The sequence below is a fragment of the Neovison vison genome, chromosome 13 (genome assembly GCF_020171115.1).
Source record: "Neovison vison isolate M4711 chromosome 13, ASM_NN_V1, whole genome shotgun sequence".
Taxonomy (NCBI): domain Eukaryota; kingdom Metazoa; phylum Chordata; class Mammalia; order Carnivora; family Mustelidae; genus Neogale; species Neogale vison.
Genome location: NC_058103.1, coordinates 86,076,161 through 86,098,733, shown reverse-complemented (window position 1 = coordinate 86,098,733; position 22,573 = coordinate 86,076,161). Strand labels below are relative to the sequence as shown.

Here is a 22,573-nt window from a genome sequence, read left to right as displayed (position 1 = left end):
GAGGTTTTGATTTGTATTTCTATGATGCCAAGTGGTATTGAGCACATTTTCATGTGTCTGTTGGCCATCTGCATGTCTTCTTTGCAGAAACATCTGTTCAGGTCTTCTCCCCTTTTCTTGATTGGATTATTTGTTCTTTGGGTATTGACCTTGAAAGGTTATTTATAGATTTTGGATACTAGCCCTTTATGTGATATGTCATTTGCAAATATCTTCTCCCATTCTGTCAGTTGTCTTTTCCTTTGCTATGCAAAAGTTTTTTATCTTGATGAAGTCCCAATAGTTCATTTTTGCCCTTGCTTCCCTTGCCTTTGGCAATGTTTCTAGGAGAAGTTGGTGCTGCTAAGGTCCGAAGAGGTTGCAGCCTGTGTTCTCCTCAAGGATTTTGATGGATTCCTGTCACACCTTAGGCCTTTCATTCCTTTTGAGTCTATTTTCATGTGTGGTGTAAGGAAATGGTCCAGTTTCATTCTTCTGCTTGTGGCAGAAGAATACTATGTCCAGTTTCCCAACACCATTTGTTGAAGAGACTGTCGTTTTTCCATTGGACATTCTTTCCTGCTTTGTCGAAGATTGGTTGACCATAGAGTTGAGGGTCCATTTCAGGGCTCTGTATTCTATTCCATTGATCTGTGTGTCAGGTTTTTTGCCAGTACCATACTGTCTTGATTACAACAGCGTTGTAATAGAGCTTGAAGTCTCAAATTTTGATGCCACCAGCTTTGGTTTTCTTTTTCAACATTCCTCTTGCTGTTCGAGGTCTTTTCTTGTTCCACACAAATTATAGGATTATTTGTTCCATTTCTTTGAAAAAAGTTGACAGTATTTTAAGATTTTATTTATTGATTTGACAGAAAGAGACACAGCGAGAGAGGAAACACAACCAGGGGGAGTAGGAAAGGGAGAAACAGGCTTCCTGCTGATCAGAGAGCCCGATGCGGGGCTGGATCCCAGAACCCTGGGATCATGACCTGTGCCAAAGGCAAATGCCTAACGACTGTGCCACCCAGGTGCCCCACCTTGTCAATTGATTTTTTTTTAAAGATTTTTTTATTTATTTGCCAGAGAGAGAGAACAAGCGAGTACACACAAGCCAGCAGAGAGGCAGGCAGAGGCAGAGAGAGAAGCAGGCTCCTTGCTGAGCAAGGAGCCCAATGCGGGACTCGATCCCAGGACCCTTGGATCATGATCCGAGCCGAAGGCAGCGGCTTAACCCACTCAGCCACCCAGGCGTCCCTTGTCAATTGATTTTTTAAAAGAGTGCCAAGATTATTCAATAGAAAGAGAACAGACAGCCTTTTGAACAAATGGTGCTGAGAAAATTGGGTATCTACAGGCAAGAGAATGAAGTCAGGCCATTATGTCAAGGGCAACCACCAGGGCTGAACTGTACCTATGTAGGCACATGCCCAAGCACACATAGTACTAATCTCCTTGTCTCCAAGGAATGGTTCCTGATTGCTTTCCTCTTCAAATTAGGGAGGTTATTATGTCTTGTATGAATTGGACCACCCGCCTTATGCGAAGGGAGAGGTCTATGAGCTTCCCTGTTGGTATTCTAATTATCTTCTTAAATTATTGAAGTTTTGTTTGTTTAAGACTTTTTATTTATTTGAAAGAGAGCAAGACCATGAGCAGGAAGGGGGGCAGAGGGAGAAGCAGACTCCCTGCTGAGCAGGGAGCCCAACATGGGGCCCAACCAAGATCCCAGGACTGAGGGACCACGATCTGAGCCAAAGACAGATCCTTAACCAGCTGAGCCACCCAGGCACCCCTGAAGATTTTTTTATAACACATAATGAATGATGTGGGAAATGAGTCTGCGTGAAGCTCTTTTATTTGGATGATGAGGAATATTGTAAAGTGGAATTAGGGAGAGTAACCAAGAAGAAACAGTGAGCAAAAAAAAAAAAAAAGAAGAAGAAGAAGAAGAAAGAGTGAGCGGCATATTTACAATAGCCAAAAGGTAGAAGCAACCGAAATGTCCATCAAAAGATGAAAAGATACACAAAATGCATTATATACATAGAATGGAACATTTGGCCTCAAAAGAAGGAGATTCTGCTACATGCTACGTGGATAATGCTAAAATAATAATAATAATAATAATAATAAGCCAGACAAAAAGATAAATAATGTTTGATCTTTTTGTATGAGGTTCCTAAAGTAGCCCAAATTTATAGAAGGTTGTCAGGGACTAGAGTCAGGGGGAGATGGGGAATTATTGTTTAATAGGTCAGAGTTCCATGGGGAAGATGAATAAGTATTTCTTCATCTGGAGATGGTAGGTGGTGGTGGTTACACAACAGTGTGAAAGCGCTTTAACTATACATTGTGAAAGTGTCAAAATGGTACATTTTATGTATATTTTAACCGATGTTATGTTTTGTGTTTTTAAGAATCAGTGATTAAAAGGTAAAAATTTGAGATCATTCATTTGGTCTTTCATTAGGCAAATGTTTGAGCAACTACTATATACCAGGCACTAATTTAGTCCCATGATACAATGATGCATAAATCAGATAAGATCTTTGCTTTCATAGAACTTACTATCTAATAAGGGAGACAGACTACAAGGAAAAAGACAGATGGGGGTGCCTGGGTGGCTCTGTCAGTTAAGTGTCCCACTCTCGCTCTTGGCTCAGGTTTAGGTCTCAGGGTCGTTGTGAGTTCAGGCCCCATGTTGTGTTCCATTCTGGGCATGGAGCCTACTTCTAAAAAAAGAAGAAGTGACAGATGAAGAAACAAACTTTACGATTGTGGCAAGTCTTGTGAAGGAAATGGATAAGGTGAGGTGAGAAAGCGGTGAGGGGTGCCACTGCATGAGTGAAAGAAAGTCTCTCTGAGCTAAGAATGAGCCAGACAGGCAAAGAACAGAAAATAGCTTTAGGCACAGGGAACAACCAGGATAAATGAGTACTTGGAATGTTCAGAGAACAAAGCTTTACCAAGAAAGAATTGAGTGATGTGAAAGGAGGGCACGGAGGTAATGGCAGGTAGGTAACATTTATTAAGCACCTACTGGGTGCCCTGCAGTTTAAAGTGCTTCTTGTATACTAACTCATTCAGTCCTTACAGCCTTGTGAGGTGAATTCTGTTACCCTCATTTTGCTTATACCTTTTGGGCAACTGAGGCACCAAGAGGTCAAGTAACTTGTTCAAGTTCACACAGCTCATAATCCTCAGAGCCAGAATTCAGCAGAGCCAAAGTCTTAACCAGTGTACCATATTGCTTTGACATCAGTGTCAGCTCAGAGGAGAGGTCCATGCTGGAGTTGGACATTCGGGAATCATGAGAACTAGAAAGCGTTTAATTAAAACCATGGAAGCAGAGATGCAAGAAGATAGCTCTGGATTGGGGGAGTCCAAATCATAGGACCAAGAAGGGGGAGCTAAAAGAGAGATGAGAAGAGTAAGAGACAAATGTTAAAATGGCTCAAGTCATTTACGCACTTGACCATTCGTTATCTTGGGGAAAATGTTTTTGCTGGTTCTGGGCCAGAACTGCCTGATAGGAATCCATGTCAGTTAAGAAACCACTACTAATGCTGCGGTTTTTCTTCAAAGGTCCTATCAGGTAATTGCTGCATTTATCTCTCTGCTGATATCTTCCTCTGCTCGGGCTGCTGTAACAAAACACCATAGACTGGGTGGTTTAAACAACAGACATTTCTCACATTTCTGGAGCCTGGAAGTCTGAGAACAGAGTGCCAGCCCACTCAGGTTCTTGGTGAGGGTCTTTTGGCTTCACCCAAAAGGGCCCCCTTTTTCTTCCTGTATTGTCGTATGGGGAGGGAGGTAGAGACAGAGGAGGAGAAATTTTCTGTCTCCTCTTTTTATATGAGGGCATTAATTCCATCATGAGGGCCCCATTCTCGGGACCTGATCCAAACCTAATTACTTCCCAAAGGCCTCACCTCCTAATAATATTGCACTGGGAATTGAGAGCCAACATGGGAATTTGGGGGCGGGGGGAGGGATACAAACATTCAGTCTTTGGAAGCTGAATTTTAAGAATTACCAGTTTCGGGGCACCTAAGTGACTCAGTGGGTTAAAGCTTCTGCCTTCAGCTTAGGTCATGATTCCAGGGTCCTGGAATCGAGCCCTGCATCAGGATCTCTGCTCTGCAGGGAACCTGCCTCCCCTTCTCTCTGTGCCTGCCTTCTGCCTACTTGTGATTTCTGTCTGTCATATAAATAAAATCTTTAAAAAAAAAAAAAAAGAAGAAGAATTACCAGTTTCAGGGGCATCTGGGGGGCTCATTCGGTTAAGCATGTGACTTTTCAGCTCAGGTCATGATCACAAGGTCCTGGGATCAAGCCCTGTGTTAGGCTCCATGCTCAGCAGAGAGTCTGCTGAAGGATTTTCTCTCTCTCCTTCTGCCCCTCCCCCTACTCCCACTTGTTCTCTCTCTCCCACTCTCTCTAAAATAAATAAATAAACCTTAAAAAAAAGAAAAGGAAAAAGGGAATTAGCAGTTCAGGCTTCTGTAAATACAGAACACAGGAGATGTGTTATAACAGTTACCTGATTAAAAAATTCAGAAACGGGCTTCTGGCTAGCTCAGTCGTACAGCATGGCACTCTTGATCTGGGCATCACGAGTGTGAACCCTACATTGGGTGTGGAGGTTAATTTAAAAAAAAAATGAGGGGCACCTGGGTGGCTCAATGGGTTAAGCCTCTGTCTTCAGCTCAGGTCATGATCTCAGAGTCCTGGGATCAAGTCCTGCATCGGGCTCTCTGCCAGCGGGGAGCCTGCTTCCCCCTCTCTCTCTGCCTGCCTCTCTGCCTACTTGTGATCTCTGTTTGTCAAATAAATAAATAAAATCTTTTTTAAAAAATAAAAATTTTTAAAAATGAAAATAGGGGTGCCTGTGTGGCTTAGTGGGTTAAGACTCTGCCTTTGGCTCAGGTCATGATCTCAGGGTCCTGGGATCGAGCCCCGTGTCGGGTGCTCTGCTCAGCGGGGAGCCTGCCTCCCCCTCCCCCTCTGCCTGCCTCTCTGCCTATTTGTGATCTCTCTCTCCTCCCTCCCCATCAAATAAATAAATAAATAAAATCTTTTTAAAATTTCATATAAAATGAAAATAAAGGGTTGTTTAAATAAAAAATTCTGAAACATGTTTATGGTTTATATAGCAAAAATATTTCCATTCCTAAATCATCCTGTAGAGTGCTTAGTAGATAACACATTTCCTGTATTTTAAACTTGACAACATATACAGGTATGTGTGTGTCTGTGTGTTCACTCTCTGGGGAGTATCTTAAACACATATTCCAGGGGCATGTGGGTGGCTTAGTTAAGTGTCTGCCTTCAGCTTAGGTCATGATCTCTAGATTCTGAGATCGAGCTTTGCATTAGGCTCCCTGCTCAGCAGGGAGTCTGCTTCTCCCTCTCCCTCTGCTAGTCTCCCCTGCTTGGGCTCTCGCTCTTTCAAATAAATAAATAAAATCTTTAAAAAAAAGTACTCCTTTAGGAATAGTAATGATCCTTGTCCTCTTTCCTTTGTGATCTAAACCTCCTAAGCATATAAATTCTCTAATTTGATATAAAGTTAATCAACTAACCAAATTAAAGAAAGCAAACATTAGAGAAAGTCTCCTAGTTATTTCCCCCTCTGGACTCTTTTTAAGTTTATTTATTTAAGTACTCTATACCCAGTGTGGAACTTGAACTCACAACCCAGAGATCAAGAGTCACATGCTAAAGCAACTGGGCCAGCCAGGTGCCCCTCCCCCTCTAGAATTCAAATATGTACCTTACAGCAAGTAAGTTAAAGTCTTCTAAAATTTTTACTTGAACTTTTAGTAGACTCACTTCTTTTTGGCAGAGGAGGGCAGGGAGGAGAGGGGTAATGTTTCAACACTGGTATTCATCCATGTTCTAATGCCTTTGCGTCTAGTATAAGCTCTGCCTAGAATCCCACCTGTCGTCAGATTGGTCTGTCTTTCAGGACCATGTTTAAATGTTACTTGAACCAGAAAGTTCTGCCATAGTAACTGCCATAGTTTTTGTTCCCCAGCATTTCATATGTATGATAACATTGCAAATGTATTAAAGTGAGAGGATCATGAGCTGCAGAGGACAAGATCTACATCTGTATCTCAGTAACTAGAACAGTGTGTTTTGGCCTTCGAGTATTCATAGCATCATACCAAACCCCCAAAATCTTAGTAGCATACTGTGATTCCAGGCCTCAAAACCACACTCAGTTCAGCTATAATTACAAGGCAGTCACTTCCTCAGTGTGACGATTTCTCACGGTTGCCAGTAAAATCATCCAGTGGTAGGACACTTCTCACCTGGTAGCTCTTCAGCAACATGGCAGTCTGAATGATTTTTGCTCTTCTGAATTCTCTCATTCTAGTTTCTGGAAGACTGATGTGATATTTGAAAGAAACATGATAAGGCCAGAAGACCATCAAATTCTTGTCATTTTTATTTGAAAGCGAAGTTCTTTACTTTCAGGGTTCCAACATGGAAGGCCTTCCGTAGCACAGATTTGCCAGAGTGGCCGTTTTCCCAGAGCAATACTCTGTGTGGTCAGCTCCTTCGCCTGCAGGGCTCCCGTTCCTGGCTCCCTCTGTGCCGTGCACAGTAGACTTGGCAGGTTTTGTGAGATGACCTCATGTATAGAACCACTTACATAATGAATACTGTTTTTCTGAAAATAAATAAATTGGAAAAAAAAAAAAGAACCACTTACAGATTTTTTTTTATTTTTTTTTCCAATTTATTTATTTTCAGAAAAACAGTATTCATTATTTTTTCACCACACCCAGTGCTCCATGCAAGCCGTGCCCTCTATAATACCCACCACCTGGTACCCCAACCTCCCACCCCCCCGCCACTTCAAACCCCTCAGATTGTTTTTCAGAGTCCATAGTCTCTCATGGTTCATCTCCCCTAGATTTTTTTTTTTTTTAAATCCTAAGGTTAAAAAAAAATTTAGTGGTTTATTTTTATTAAGTTTTCTGATTTGCCTGAAGAGGGACCCTATTTATCAGGGTTAAGAAGTCAGCAACTACGAGATACATTTCAATTTCTTAAATGTTACAGTGTCTTTAAAAGCTCTGGAAGTCATGTCAAGTTACTCTTGAAACAGTATTTGCTGTCAGTTTTCTATCTAGTGTTCTTTACAAATTTACTTCCTTGAGAAGGGGCAAAACACTACTAATTTCCAGTAACTTCTTGTTTTCCCCTACCAGTTGCTTTTCGACTCTATGACTTGGATAAAGATGACAAGATTTCCCGTGATGAGCTGTTACAGGTATGTTGGAGAGCTGCCATGGTTGTGGACAACTTGTTTGGGCTCTGCCTGCTTGTCCTTTTGGGTGGGAATTGTTCTTTCAGCAAGCGTTTCCTCATAACACCTGCTGGTGCAGAGTACCGTCTTAGGTATAAGGCAGAGCCCAATGATCCCGGGGAAATGCACAGGGGCTTATTGAGTTCTTAAAAATACATGCTTTTGTTGTTTAAAAGCCAATTTAACGTCTTTTACTTGGCACTATTGGAGATGGTCTAAGTCAGATAGTTCCATTATTGTTATATCAGCTTATTGACATCCAGGTCATTCTGATGACACTTAGGTAAATGCTGCTGTCCCACCTGTCCTTGAGCTTGATGGAGGAGTCAAGGAATTGTTGCCGGGCCGGTGTACAGAGCCGACTGCTGTCCTTTGTTGCTCCTGATAACAATTCCCTGTCCTGCCACTAGCAGTGACTAGAATTTCGTACTCCTGGCCTTGCCTTCCTCTTGTCTTCCCCACTTCCTTAAATACAAGTTTAGAGGGGAGAAAGTTCTCCTTTTTTCTTTTATTTAATATTAATGATTCTGGAGGATCCTAGGAAGCTAATACATTCAGGAATTTCCTAGGGAGATTTGTCTATTTCAATTTACTAAAAAGTAAAGTGGGTTCCACTCACCCCCAAATAAATCTGAACTCGTTCGGTGTCTTAAAAAGTCTGCTAAGCTGAAAATTACTCAGGCCAGATTAAGGACCAACATTTCTGTGTCTGAGCAAAATTCAAAACAATTTGCAGGTCAGTGTTAGTGTTCTTTGCTTTTGAATTGGGGATATCTAAAAAAAAAAAATGAATTGGGGATATCTTCATTGAGAGGAATGTACTTTTTGAAAATGGCTAGGTATATGGACTGTTCAGTTCTGAGGAGAAAAGACAGAGGTAGTCCTTTTGTAGTTGAATGTTTTCATCCTCTGACCCAGGACTGGCTGCCAGAAATATTTTTGGGAGTGGTGGATTGATTTATTTTCTATTATTAGGATTAAAAAAAAGCCAGAGGCAAAAAAAAAAAACAAAAACAAAAAACCAGAGGCAGGGGTGAGGAGATCATATGCCGGAGTGCCAGTCAGTGCCACTAGAGTGTTCCTCAGGCCTGAAGTGACTTGAGGACAAACGTGTTCATGGACTGCTGTGATGACAGAGAACTAGTTTTATCCTAGCGGGAAGAGGATATGAATATCTTAGCAAAGTGAGAAGAAAACAAAGTTTGCCTTTCTAGACACTGCCATATCTAAAATATTTTATGATGCATAGTTCTTTAACTATTCAGTGGATATTTAAAAGTTTGTGATGAGTTTATCCTAAGGGAAGACTGAGTGGCTGTTCTCCTCGTGTGATTTTTATATAAAAAGTCCGTTGAACTTTTGGTGATGATGGATATGTTTATTATCTTGATTGTGGTAATAGTTTTACAGGTGTCTACATATGTCAAAATGGAACAGACTGCATATTTTAAATATGTATAGTTTGTTTATCCGTTACACCATATAGATAAGTTGCTCTACTCTATGAGGCTAGCGTAGCTTTGATGTGAAAACCTTGTGAAGACTGCATAAGTAAAGAAAATTAAAGCACAATCTCTTTTATGCACATAGATGTAAAAATTCTAGACAAAATACTGACACACTGAATCCAACAGTGTATAAAAAGGAGGCTGGATTTTAGCCAAGGTGGGTTTAAATCAGGAATTCAAATTTAAAATTAGAAAATCAATCAATCAATTTTGCCACCTTACCAGATTAAAGTAGAATTCCGTGGTCTTTTCTGCAGAATAAAAATATTTGATGGGGTGCCTGGGTGGCTCAGTGGGTTAAAGCCTCTGCCTTCAGCTCAGGTCATGATCCCAGGGTCCTGGGATCAAGCCCCCGCATCAGACTCTCTGCTCAGCAGGGAGCCTGCTTCCCCTTCTCTCTCTGCCTGCCTCTCTGCCTACTTGTGATCTCTATCAAATAAATAAGATCTTTATTTTAAAAAAAGTATTTGATAAAATTCATCATCCATTCATGATTTTTTTTAAAAAGTCTAAGCAAGTGCTTACTTTGGCCTCCTATACAGTGAAATTGGAACAATATAGAGATTAGCATGGCCCTGTGCAAGGATGACACACAAATTTGTGTTTCATATTTAAAGAAAAAAAAAGTTCTTAGAAAAACAGAGATAGAAGGGAGCTTTCTTACACTGATACAAGGAATAAACAACAAACCTTACCAGACATTAGCAAGTAGTAATAATAGGGGTTCCTGCCTCAGTCAGTTGAGCATCCTACTCTTTTTTTTTTCTTTTAAGATTTTTTTTTTTTTTTTTGACAGACAGAGATCACAAGTAGGCAGAGAGGCAGGCAGAGAGAGAGAGAGGAGGAAGCAGGCTCCCACTGAGCCACCCAGGCGCCCTGAGCATCCTACTCTTGATTTCACCTCAGGTTGTGATTGGGGTAATGGTTGAGACTCATGTCTAGCTCCATCCTCACCGGGGAACCAGCTTGAAATTCTCTTTCTTCCTCTGCACCTCCCCCTGCTTGTGCTCTCTCTTTTTCTCTCTCTAATAAATAAATAAATCTTAAAAAAAAGAAAGAAAGAAAGAAAAGAAAAAAGAAAACAAGTAGTAGGGGTGCCTGCATGGCTTAGCCCTTAAGCGTCTGCCTTCAGCTCAGGTCATGATCCCAGAGTCCAGGGATCGAGCCCCCACATTGGGCTTCCTACTTGGCGGGAAGCCTGCTTCTCCCTCTCCCACTCCTCCTGCTTGTGTTCCCTCTCTCGCTGTGTCTCTGTCAAATAAATAAGGAAAATCTTTATTTATTTTTTTTTTAAAGATTTTATTTTTATTTATTTGAGAGAGAGAGACAGTGAGAGAGAGAATGAGCGAGGAGAAGGTCAGAGAGCGAAGCAGACTCCCCATGGAGCTGGGAGCCTGATGTGGGACTCGATCCCGGGACTCCAGGATCACGCCCTGAGCCGGAGGCAGTCGTTTAACCAACTGCGCCACCCAGGCGTCCCAGGAAAATCTTTATTAAAAAGAAAATCTAGGGCGCCTGGGTGGCTCAGTGGGTTGAGCCGCTGCCTTCGGCTCAGGTCATGATCTCAGGGTCCTGGGATCGAGTCCCGCATCGGGCTCTCTGCTCAGCAGGGAGCCTCCTCCCTCTCTCTCTCTCTGCCTGCCTCTCTGCCTATTTGTGATCTCTCTCTGTCAAATAAATAAATAAAATCTTTTAAAAAAAATGTAGTAATAATAAAAGTCCTGTTTGATAATCAAATTCCCATCTGGAACCCTCTGTCGAGAGCTGACTGGGCACAGAAGCCTGGCAGACAGTGAGGGCCACTGGTTGCTGGGACCTGGATCAAGCCACTTCTAGATGCTCTTGTCCTCGTTAATAGCCTGGATGAGTGATTATTCAGATAACTCCACTCCTTTCCCCACAGAGCACACAAGCTCCGTACAGTTCTCTAATTCTAAAAATAAAATACTTCAGAGAAAAATTGGACTGAGATCTGAAGAACCTGCTATTTGAGGATGAATTTGTCTAGTTAGGCACACACAATCAGGGAAAATGGTAAATGGCTTGGCCATTCCGTATTTTTGCCAGGATTGCCTCTTTTTAAAAAAAATTTTGTTTTGAGAGAGAGAGAAAGAGAGAGTAGGACAGAAGGAGAGGGAGAGAGAGAATGGGCCCCCCTCAGTGTGGGACTCCATCTCGCAACCCTTAGATCATGGTCTGAGCTAAAACCCAGAGTCAGACGCTTAACAAACTGTGCCACCCAGGTGCCCCAAGAATGCCTCTTTTTATTAATCCTTCCAGTGTCTGTCTTTGTACTCCCAAATGTACAACTTCCAGTTTTCAAGAATCAGTTTGTAAAATGAAATAACCAGTATTGATGCAAATTGGTATTTCAGCTCTGTTTTTCTTTTCAGAAAATCCTGCGATTTACTTTTTAAAAATCCATGTCATGAGATTGGAGAAGGATGGAAAGGAAGGCCCTTCCTGCTGGGCCAGAAGGGCTCTCTCTACTGTAGAAAAGTTCAGCTCTTAGCTCTGAAGACAGAGTTGACTGGCTGCAGTGACATGAGGCATCACAAAAGCACCCTTCCCGCATTTCATACCAAAAGTCATGTCACTACCATTGCTCATTTTGCTTAAAGAAACAATTTTCAAAGTACATTTACACTCTGAAGATGTTAGCAGAATTGGGGGAAAAGTTTTTTTGTTATCTGTGAAGCAAATTTGATGAAACATGTTAAATTCTCTTGACTACAGTCCTTTTTAAATGTGCTTGTTGCTTTTCTAAAAAGAAGGGGTTAGTATTTACCCCTTCAAAGATCTTTATGTTTCTTGGCTATGCTATAGGAATAGCTGGGTTAATGAGCTTCTTCAGAGAGGACTGCATTCCTGTGGGATTCCTAGAAAGCCCTCCCAAACTGACTTACACCAATAAGGAACTAGTTTGCCTCATGCAGCAAGAAGTCTGGGGATAGATTATCTGGGTTGATACTGAACCTAGGTGATGTCCAGGAACTGGGCTTCTGTATTCTTGCTCTGGCATGCATAACACAGAGGACTTTCACCTCATGGTCCTAGGATGACTGCTGTACCCCCAGAGCCTCATATCTATCTGTATACCTGACAAAAAGTAATGGAAGAGCAAAATGTAAAGGACTCTCCCCCGCCAACCACCCCCACCCCGTGAAGCTTTGCCTTCCTATCCAGTGACCTTGCCAGAGAGTTCTGCTCATCTCATTGTCTCAAATGACCGAGATAAGAAGACAAGGGTTTCTGCTTTCTAGCTGTTATATTTGAGGACATCAAAGGAAAAGAGGGTGGGAGTGGCTTTTTCTTTAATCTTTTTTTAAAAGAGTCCTCCTGGGGTGCCTGGGTGGCTCAGTCAGTGAAGTGTCTGCCTTAGCTCAGGTCATGATCCCAGGGTCTTGGGATCCAGGCATAGGGCTCCCTGCTCAGCAGGGGGTCTGCTTCCCCTCTCACCCTCCCCCCTCTCGTGCTCTCTCACACTCAGTCTCTCAAAAAAATGAATAAAATGTTTTAAAATAAAATAAAAGAGCCCTCCTGACCCCCAGGTCTCCTGTAATTCGTGGCTTTTGGTCCTGTAGGTGCTTCGTATGATGGTTGGAGTAAACATCTCAGATGAGCAGCTGGGCAGCATCGCAGACAGGACCATCCAGGAAGCAGATCAGGATGGGGACAGCGCCATATCTTTCACAGAATTTGTTAAGGTCAGTCAGTCCCCTCTTGGTTTGAAAAAGTCTGAAGAAGTTGGGAAATTCTGTTGCATAGGAGGGAGGGAGAAAAACATTCAGATAAGAACTTGGGACAGTATCTCCTGTTTTGACCTTCATAACCATAATTGGATTTGGGGGTTTTCTCCCCCTGCAGGTTTTGGAGAAGGTGGATGTAGAACAGAAAATGAGCATCCGATTTCTTCACTGAAGGACTGAGACCAAACTGTTCCCTGCTTTCTAGTATTTAAGAACTGGAACTCAAGAGTCGTCCTGTCCACCAGCCCCACCTCCACCCCATCATTCCCCTTCTCCCAAAGTACTACTGCTGTTGCATGACAACCCCAGACATGTCCTGTCAACATAAACCTGCCTTCGGTGCATAAACAGGGCATTACAGAATGGTACCCCCGTCCATTTCTGTTCAGTATCATTCGCCAGTTATCTCCATTTCTGAATATCATCTCCCCTGGTTTGCTGCTGAAGGCCGTATGTCCGTCCAGTCTGAAAAAGTGAGAGAGGGAATCCATGCCAAGAACCAACCAGCAAAGCTCTTTCACTGGATATAGACGACAGCCTTGCTGCCTTCCCTCCAGCCGGGCTTCGGCATGCTCCTCCAGCCTTTTTTGTATGTCCTTTGCTTCCTCCTCCTCTTCCACCCAACATACCATTCACTTAGTTCTTCAGTCTCCCTCTTCTTCACTAAGCTTCAGTCCCCCTGTTCTACTCAGCACCCCAAGCTGTGCCTGTGAAACATACTTCTGACTTGGCAGGGTAGTGTGGCAATCTGGCGGGTTTTGTCTACCTTTTTTCTTAGATGGGTCTCTGGGATGTTGCCTCTCCAGGAGCTTTTCCATAACCAACACTTCTCTCTGAAGAATGATCATCTCTTGGTCCCCTGCACTCTGCTCTGTCATCAAAGGGCTGTTGGTTAGGTATTCTTATTGAAAGGTGGAGGCCTTGGTGCACAGTGTAGAGCCAAGGCTTCTAGATGGCTCGCCCAGGTCGCTCTACCTCTGGCCTCTGGTTCTCAACATACATAACTACATGGCTACTCTTGTTAGTACAGTGTTGACTCCTCAGAAAAGGGCCATATACCTGCAGGTTTGCTTAGTTTGAGGATACCATCACCACCAGAATGGCTGCCCTGACAATACGCTTGGGGAACTTTCTCGTGGCTTTTTGATCAAGGAGCCCGGCACTCTAAAACCCTGGCGTACCCCCACTTCTGCACCATGGTTTATGCCTCAGTGTTATGTGCCCTGGAATATGTTTGAGGTCCCATTTCCAAACAAGATGAGCAGTGTTAACGGAAGTGCCTACCTTATCCCAGTCCAAGAGATTTAAAGACTGTCCTCAGTGTCTTGAAGTTTTGCACAAAATTCTCAATGAATTTTACGCTTGGCAAATGTTAAGGCTGGAAGCCATAGTCTGCTCCTGAATGAGGTCCAAAGCATTGAATGTATTGTTATCAGAAGCTGCCTGGTTACATTGACTTCCTAGCTCCTCTGTAAACCACTACTCATCTCTTAGAAGCAAGGAGTCTGGCATCAGTGGCAAACCTGAGGTGGTGTGACAGGCCTCTGCATGAGCCAGAGCAACTTCTCTGCCCCTCCAGCTTAGTACAGACCTCTGTGAATCAGGCTGTCGCCATCCTGTCTTTAGCCGTCTCCTCGTCTTTATGTTTGCCCTTGGCTGATTGTCTCTGATGCATTGCTTGCTCGCTTGGTTGTTTCCTTGCTTTGGAAGGCTATCCAAGATGTGCACTCAATACTTGAGGAAGGGAATTGCTTAAAAACAAAAACAGGATGCTGCAGAGGGATTGGGAAGAGTAGCAAACGGGAGTGGCCAGGCCGGATGTCTCAAGTATGAATGACTGAGGAATTCTTGATGAAATATCAGTCTGACTTTGTGATCAAGTGATGTAATATAGGAAATGTAGAAAGGGGAAGAATTTTCTGACACTGATCTTTTAGAGAGGTACTTCAGAGGCTCCTTGATTTCCATATTTAAAGTTCTTAAGATGTGGCTTTTTCCTCCTTTTGGCTGTATAGCAAACTGTTTTAATCCACGGTTGTGCCTTATTGTTTCCATTAAAATTGTATTCTTTGATCCATCAATAAATACTTGTGGTTAAAACAAAAAACCTTTTGTCCATGTGTCTTTAAAGAATTTTATATAACTCAGTTCCCTCCTACAAGTTTTAAAATCCCAAACTGTGTTTCCCTTACTCAGGTTTATGTCTGTGCCATCAAATACGCACGTCTGCTCTGCTGCTGCCCTGACACGATGTGGGGGTGTTCATCTGGGGGTCAGTACTGTGTCCCTCTGGGCCCAGGTTTGCTACCTTGACCACTTCCCACTCACTGCAGGGAGGATTCCATTTCTGTTCTGGACTTCTTGGCTTTTTAAATGTAGAAAGGCCTAAAAATGGGTTATGTGTTTATTGCTTGTTACTAAGTCATCCACCCTCTCATGTATGTACAGCCTCAATGACATACCCAGCTGTTATTACATGGCTTTTCACATCTTCAAGATCCAGGACTTTGGGGTGCCTGGGTTGCTCAGTTGCTTAAGCACCTGACTCTTGATCTCAGCTTGGGTGTTGATCTCAGAGTCATGAGTCTGGGCACCACACTGGGCTTCACACTGGGTGTGGAGCCTACTTAAGGGAAAAAAAAAAAAAACAGACGCAGTGACTGCCTCTTCTGCAGGGTGCAAATAGCTTTCTTTACAGTTAGTGGCATGCCACAGGACTCAGAGCTGTAATAACAGCTGGAATCAGGTCTACAAATTCTAGCACAACACCCTCTTTTCCCATCCATCTGCCTCAAAAGTCTGTTACAAATGACTTGCATGGTGTTTAAGCTTTGTTTCACTTTTAAGTCTAATGTTAGGATTCAGTGAAAGTGGAAACTAGATGAAGGACCAAGCAGTCCTTTTTGGGAAAAGCTGAATGTTACAGGCCATGGCCAAAGGAACAACAGTCTGGTGACTAAAGTAGAACATAATACTGTAAAATTGTTGTAAAAACATTATAGCATTAAATAGTTTGGGGAAAAATCTCCTTAACCAACTTGATTTCTCTTGTTCTTTCCGGTCTATCCATGCATTACATATTTGAACATAAATGGAACATAACACAAGATTATATCAGTTTTGTTTTTTGTTATTTTTTAAAGGATGGGAGCATTTTTTTTTTTTTAAGATTTTTATATATTTGACAGAGCAAGAGAGCAAAGCAGAGGGAACAACAGGCAGAGGGAGAGGGAGAAGTAGGCTCCCTGCTTGGCAGGGAGCCTGATGGGGGCCTTAATTCCAGGACTCCAGATCATGATCTGAGCCCAAGGCAGCCACTTAATTGATTGAGCCACCCAGGCGCCCGAGATTATATCAGCTTTAAAAAATTAATGTATTGGGGCGCCTGGGTGGCTCAGAGGGTTAAGCCTCTGCCTTCAGCTCAGGTCATGATCTCAGGGTCCTGGGATCAAGCCCTGCATCAGGCTCTCTGCTCAACGGTGAGCCTGATTCCCCCTCTCTCTGCCTGCCTCTCTGCCTACTTGTGATATCTCTCTCTCTCTTTGTCAAATAAATAAATAAAATATATATTTTTTAAATCTTTAAAAAAAAATTAATGTATTGTGGGGCGCCTGGGTGGCTCAGTGAGTTAAGCCTCTGCCTTCGGCTCAGGTCATGGTCTCAGGGTACTAGGATTGAGCCCCACATTGGGCTCTCTTGCTTGGTGGGAGCCTGCTTCCCCACTCTCTCTGCCTGCCTCTCTGCCTACTTGTAATCTATCTCTCTGTCAAATAAATAAATAAAATCTTTAAAAAAATAAAAATTAAAAATTAAAAAATAATGTGTTGTAGTATTTCCCTATGCTGCCTGTTCTTCCTAACTTGTAGTAATGGTTACATAATATTTTACAAACGATACAGCATGTAATTATTACCTTGTTTATTGTTTCCAATTTTATGTTATAATGATACATATATAATATGTATATATTACACATATATATACATATAACACACATAGCTCTTTTCTTTGAAAAGATTTTACAGGAGTGGAATTACTAGGTTAAGGTTTGGACATATACTTAAAGCTTTTGATATGTCTCCAAAGAAATGAATACCAAGCTGCCACAAGTAATTGAATTACTTTCTTTTACCTTCATTCTTCTTTTTGGAATATTCTTTACTGTCATCTGCTTTTTTAAATTGACTTTAGAATCATGTTATCAGGTTCTGTATTTAAAATACTTACTAGGGACGCCTGGGTGGCTCAGTTGGTTGAGCGGCTGCCTTCGGCCCGGGTCATGACCCCAACATGGGATCGAGTCCCACATCGGGCTCCTTGCTCAGCAGGGGGCCTGCTTCTCCCTCTGCCTCTGTCTGCCATTCTGTCTGTCTATGCCCTCTCTCCCTCTCTCTCTGACAAATAAATAAATAAAATCTTTAAAAATAAAATACTTACTAGAATATGGGGCACCCAGGTGGCTGTTGGTTAAGCAGCCCACTCTTGATTTCAGCTCAGGTCATGATCTCAGGGTTGTGAGATCAAATCCTGTGTCACTCAGTGGGGAGTCTGAGATTCTCTCCTAATCCCTCTGTCCCCCCCCCCAACTTCCTTGTGCTCTCTCTCTAAAATAAATAAATCTTGGGGCACCTGGGTGGCTCAGTGGGTTAACTCTCTGCCTTCTGCTCAGGTTGTGATATCAGGGTCCTGGGATGGAGCCCTGCATCAGGCTCTCTGCTCAGCAGGGAGCCTGCTTTCCCCCTCCCCCATGCCTGCTGCTCTGCCTACTTGTGATCTCTCTCTGTCAAATAAATAAATAAAATCTTCAATAAATAAATACATCTTTAAACATAAAATACTAGAACAGATTGTGTGATTGATTGGGATTTAGAGAAAAATTCATTGCAGAGATGCCTCAGAGAGTACTGTCTTTACAAACTGGTCTTCTTAAACTACAAACCAGGTAGTTATTCTGTTTCCTAAACACTGAGAGCAGAACTGCTTGGAAGGAAGTCACTACTGGACCGAAATTCCCTAAATTCACATAATTTTGACTGAGCTTTGAGTCAATGAATGATTCAAACTGAAGATGGCTGATATTTTCCAGTATAGATCTGTTTAACATCTAGCTTAGTAGAAACTTTAAATTGCAATTTAGAAATTCTTTTTCTTTTCCTCTTTTTCTTTTCACACCATGGAGTGATGGGAGATTTACCTGTAGTTTTGTGAGGTACTGCAGGCAGGTTCTTCCCAGCTCTGGGATGGAGCGGACCGCAATGAGGAGCCTCCTGTCTTTTAAGATGGAGTAAGTAACCAGCCTGATATCTTAACCTCAGGTAGAACCTGATCAAGGACTTCATCTTGAGATGCCAAGACTCAGTTTTCTTCTCTTACTCTTCAGTCTTCCAACCATTAGATTCTGACCTCTGGTCAAAATTAGGAAGACTTTGAAGGCATGGTCTTGACACTTCCCATCACCCTTTGCAGTCTATTTAAGAACTGAATCAGGGACGCCTGGGTGGCTCAGTTGGTTAGGCGGCTGCCTTCGGCTCAGGTCATGATTCCAGCGTCCTGGGATCGAGTCCCACATCGGGCTCCTTGCTCAGCAGGGAGTCTGTTTCTCCCTCTGCCTCTAGCCTGCCACTCTGTCTGCCTGTGCTTGCGCTCTGTATCTCTCTCTCTCTAACAAATAAATAAAACCTTTAAAAAAAAATAAAAAAAAAGAACTGAATCAGGTTGGGGCGCCTGGGTGGCTCAGTGGGTTAAGCCTTTGCCTTCAGATCAGGTCATGATCTCAGGGTACTGAGATCGAGCCCCACATCTGGCTCTCTGCTCAGCGGGGAGCCTGCTTCCCCCTCTCTCTCCTCTTGACTCTCTGCCTACTTGTGATCTCTCTCTGTCAAATAAATAAATAAAATCTTTTAAAAAAAAAAGAACTGAACCAGGTTAAGTGAATTGGTATATCCTATACTTAAATGTGGCTGCAGAAATAAGAATCAGGTAAATTCTCTTGGCTGGTATAATAGATATAAAGCACCATTAAACACATCTTTAAGTGTTTCATTTGCAAGAAAATCTCTTACTTCCAAAAACATATACACTACTACTTTAGAAACAATTTTTTTAAAAGATTTTATTTTTAAGTAGGGGCACCTGAGTGGCTCAGATTGTTTGGCATCTGCCTTAAGTTCAGGTTATGATCTCCAGGTCCTGGGATCAAGCCCCATATTGGGCTCCCTACTCAGTTGGGAGTCCACTTCTCCCTCTCTCTCCCTCTCCCTCTGCTTGTGCTCTCTCTGTCTCTCAAATGAATAAATAAAATACTTTAAAAAAAAATTTTAACTAATCTGTACACCCAACATAGGGCTTGAACCCAAAACTCCCCAAGATCAAGAGTTATGTGCTTTACCAATGAGCCAGTCAGGACACCCTCTTCAGAAAAAATTCCATTTTTTTTTTTTAAGAGGTTGGGGTAGTCGGGCTCTCTGCTCAGCGGGGAGCCTGCTTCCTCCTCTCTCTCTACCTGCCTCTCTGTCTACTTGTGATCTCTATGTGTCAAAGAAATAAATAAAATCTTTAAAAAAAAAAAAAGGTGCGGGTAGGGACAGAGGGAGAGGGAGAGAATCTTAACAATTTTTTTAAGAGGTTTTATTTATTTATTGGTCAGAGAGAGATCACAAGCAGGCAGAGAGGCAGACAGAGATGGGGTTGGGGGAGGGGGAGCAGACTCCCTGCTGAGCAGAGAGCCTGATGCAGGGCTCGATCCCAGGACCCTGAGATCATGACCTGAGCCAAAGGCAGAGGCTTAACCCACTGAGCCACCCAGGCTCCCCAAGGGAGAGGATCTTAAGCCAGGCCCCACACCTAGTGTGGAGCCCAGTGTGGGGTGCAGTCTCACAATCCTGAGATCATGACCTGAGTTGGCAAGAGTCAGACACTTAACCAACTGAACCACCCGAGAATTTTTTTAAACTAATTTAAAAAAAAATTTTTTTTAAAGTAATCTCTACCCCCAACGTGGGGCTTGAACTCACAACCTCAAGGTCAAGAATTTTATACTCCTATCAACGGAGCCAGACAGGCACTCCTAAGGAAGAATTTCTCAATAATTATGAAACTATTCAAATGAGGAACAGGATATCACCAAAACTAGTGTATCCCCTAGCCCTTAGTTGCTAGAATTGCTTAAGCAAAATCTTGAAGGACCATTTTTGTCAGGAATCTTGCAGAATTCCTAAATTACAAGGGAGGTTTACCTAGATGATCTAGAATTCCTGCCTATTGTTCATAACATAATTACTAGGTTCACCATGTATATATATAACAGTATTTTACAAAAATCTTTTTTTTATTTTGGGGGGCACCTTGGTAGCTCAATTGGCTAAGCATCTGCCTTCAGCTCAGATCATGATTTCAGGGATTGAGATCATGGGATTGAGCCCCACGTAGGAGCTTTCTGCTCAGTGGGAGCCTGCTTCTCCTTCTCCCTCTGCCTGTCCCTCCCCCTGCTTGGGCACACTCTCTCTCTCTGTCAAATAAATAGATAAAATCTTTTAAAAAGTATTTTTTATTATTTTATTTTTTGTTTTGTGTATGTTTGTGTTTTGTATTTGTTTTTGTTGTTAGGAACACAGGTACATCTGAATTTTTAAACATGAAGGGCATGATTGTTAATGAAATTAACGAGAAACAGTCCGTTTTATCCCAGGTTTATGGTTTGTTTTGGGTTCTTTCCTAGTTGCCTGTGCCCTAGAAAAACAAACATCTATAATGGGAAGTTATTTTTAGCTAGTGTTGCACTGATCTATCAGAATATATGGCTGGAGCTTAGTCCTAAAGATAGATCTTCTGCAATGCTAGGCAGTAAACCCTTCAGTTGCTGGGTAGAGGGTAAGTCTTAGGGGTTCTGAGTATAAGAGAAGGTAGAAGGGAAACTTGGGCTTAGGGAAATGGGAAGTGTGTAAGTATTTTAATATTTTAATAACTGAACTACGTATCAGTTGACCCTGCCAATATCCTGGATTGAAGACACTATCCTTTCCCTATTGAATTATTTTGGCATCTTGGTCAAAAATTGATCATAAATGTAAGGGTTTGTTTCTGGACTCTTAATTCTGTTCCACTGATTCTATAGGCCTATCCTCATGAATACTACATTGTCTCATTTACTGTAGCTTTGTAGTCAGTTATAAGTTGGGTAGTATAATTCAGACAATTTTTTTTTCAAGATTGGCTTAGCTGTTCTGTGTCCTTGGTATTTCCTCATATATTTCAGGATCAGCTTGTCAATTTCTAACACACACACACACACACACGCACACACAAAAGTGCTAGAATTTTGACAGGAATTGCATTGAATCTAACCAATTTGAGAATTGGTTATTAAGACTCAGGTCTTAATACTGAGTCTGACAAACCATGAACATGGAAAGTCTCTGTACTTTAGATCTTCATTTCTCTCAGTATATTTTCTATTTTTGGCATATAAATCTTGGATTTGTTTTACTATATTTTTTCCTAAGTATTTTATTCTTTTTTATCCTATTATGAATGCAGTTGTTAATCTCATTTTTGTTCTTAGTGTAGAGAAATAGTTGATTTTTGAATACTTAATCTTGTATCCTGCAACCTCACTAAACATAGAAATTCCAGTACTTTTTTTTTTTTTAAGATTTTACTTATTTATTTATTTGCCAGAGAGGAAGAGAGAGAGAGCACACAAGCAGGCAGAGAGGCTAGCAGAGGCAGAGAGAAGCAGGCTCCCTGCTGAGCAAGGAGCCTAATGCGGGATTCGATTCCACAATGCTGGGATCATGACCTGAACTAAAGGCAGCGGCTTAACCCACTGAGCCACCCAGGCGTCCCGAAATTCCAGTACTTTTGTTTTTGCTCTGTGCATGCTCCTTATGATTTTTAACAGAGGATCACATCACCTGGAAATAAAGGCAGTTTTGTTTCTTACAATCTGGATGCCCTTTGTTTGCCTTTTTGCACTGACTACACCCTCCGGTACAATGTTGAATAGAGGTGAAGGGAGCCTGTGTCCTTGATTACTGATCTTAAAGGGCAAGTATGAAGGCTCACCGCTAAGTATGAGGTGTTTTGTTTTGTTTTGTTTTGTTTTTTTAAAGTAGGCTCCATGTCCAAAGCGGGGCTTGAATCACAACCCTGAGAGCAAGAGTAGCATGCCCTTCTGACTGAGCCAGGCAGGTGCCCCCATTTCAAGTGAAGGTTTTTCCCTTAGTTGCCCTTTATAATTAGCTTCTGTAAAAATAAGACTCCTTAGCTTCATCGGAGGACTTTAGGAATTGGATCTCAAGGAGATGCAGCCTTAGGAATCCATACTTCTAGGAAGCAGCCCATCTGACGGCCTTAGTGGTGTTTGAGGACCGATGTCTCTGACCTGGGAGCCACCGTGGCACCGTGTAATAGCAAGTTCTAATTACCCTACGTGCCTCTCCTGGAACAATACCTTTAGAAAGGATCTCAAGAGCCCAACAGCTGAGTGTAGGAAGCAACAAAACTGTCAGTTATAACGGTTTGGCATTTGGCAGAAGGATCCTCAAGAGAAACTAATTTGCTCTCCTGTATCGACCAGAGGTGGAAACAGCGAAACAGCGGTCTGACGTTCGGGCCCTTTACGAATGGAAAACGAGTCAGACACAATCAGATACAAATCGGAGCTATTAAACTGTCTGCCTAGGTGTGGTATTATGTCTGGGATTAAAAGCTCCCGGTCCAAGGATGAAATTATTGGCAGTATAGTTGACTTAAGGTGGCTTAAAATTGTCATGCGGCCTAGCCAGACTACCTTTCCATCAAGTGACACAGCTTCTACGCGGAAATAATTTTGCATTCCTAACAAGCGAATTACAAAAATGTTTTGCCCCATACCTCAACCCTGGGACCAATCCCCTCTCCCCCCGCCCGCCAGAAAAAACCGATCTAAAAGAGTGGGGTCAGCCCTATTGACAGACGTCCATCCCAACCAACCTACAGCGGGAAGAGAGTACGCTTGCGCAAGTCGT

At 42.3% G+C, this 22,573-nt stretch overlaps 1 protein-coding gene and 1 pseudogene across 1 annotated transcript in view; both read left to right on the top strand.

Moving 5' to 3' along the window:
- Window positions 1-14,673, top strand: part of CHP1 (calcineurin like EF-hand protein 1) — a 47,617-nt gene extending 32,944 nt beyond the window's left edge. The window contains exons 5-7 of the mRNA XM_044229804.1: window positions 7,212-7,273; window positions 12,402-12,524; window positions 12,685-14,673. Coding sequence (XP_044085739.1) covers window positions 7,212-7,273; window positions 12,402-12,524; window positions 12,685-12,738 — 239 coding nt within the window. The 3' untranslated portion in view covers window positions 12,739-14,673. The remainder of the gene's footprint in view (window positions 1-7,211; window positions 7,274-12,401; window positions 12,525-12,684) is intronic.
- Window positions 9,333-9,432, top strand: LOC122894922 (annotated as a pseudogene).
- Window positions 14,674-22,573: the final 7,900 nt, after the last annotated feature.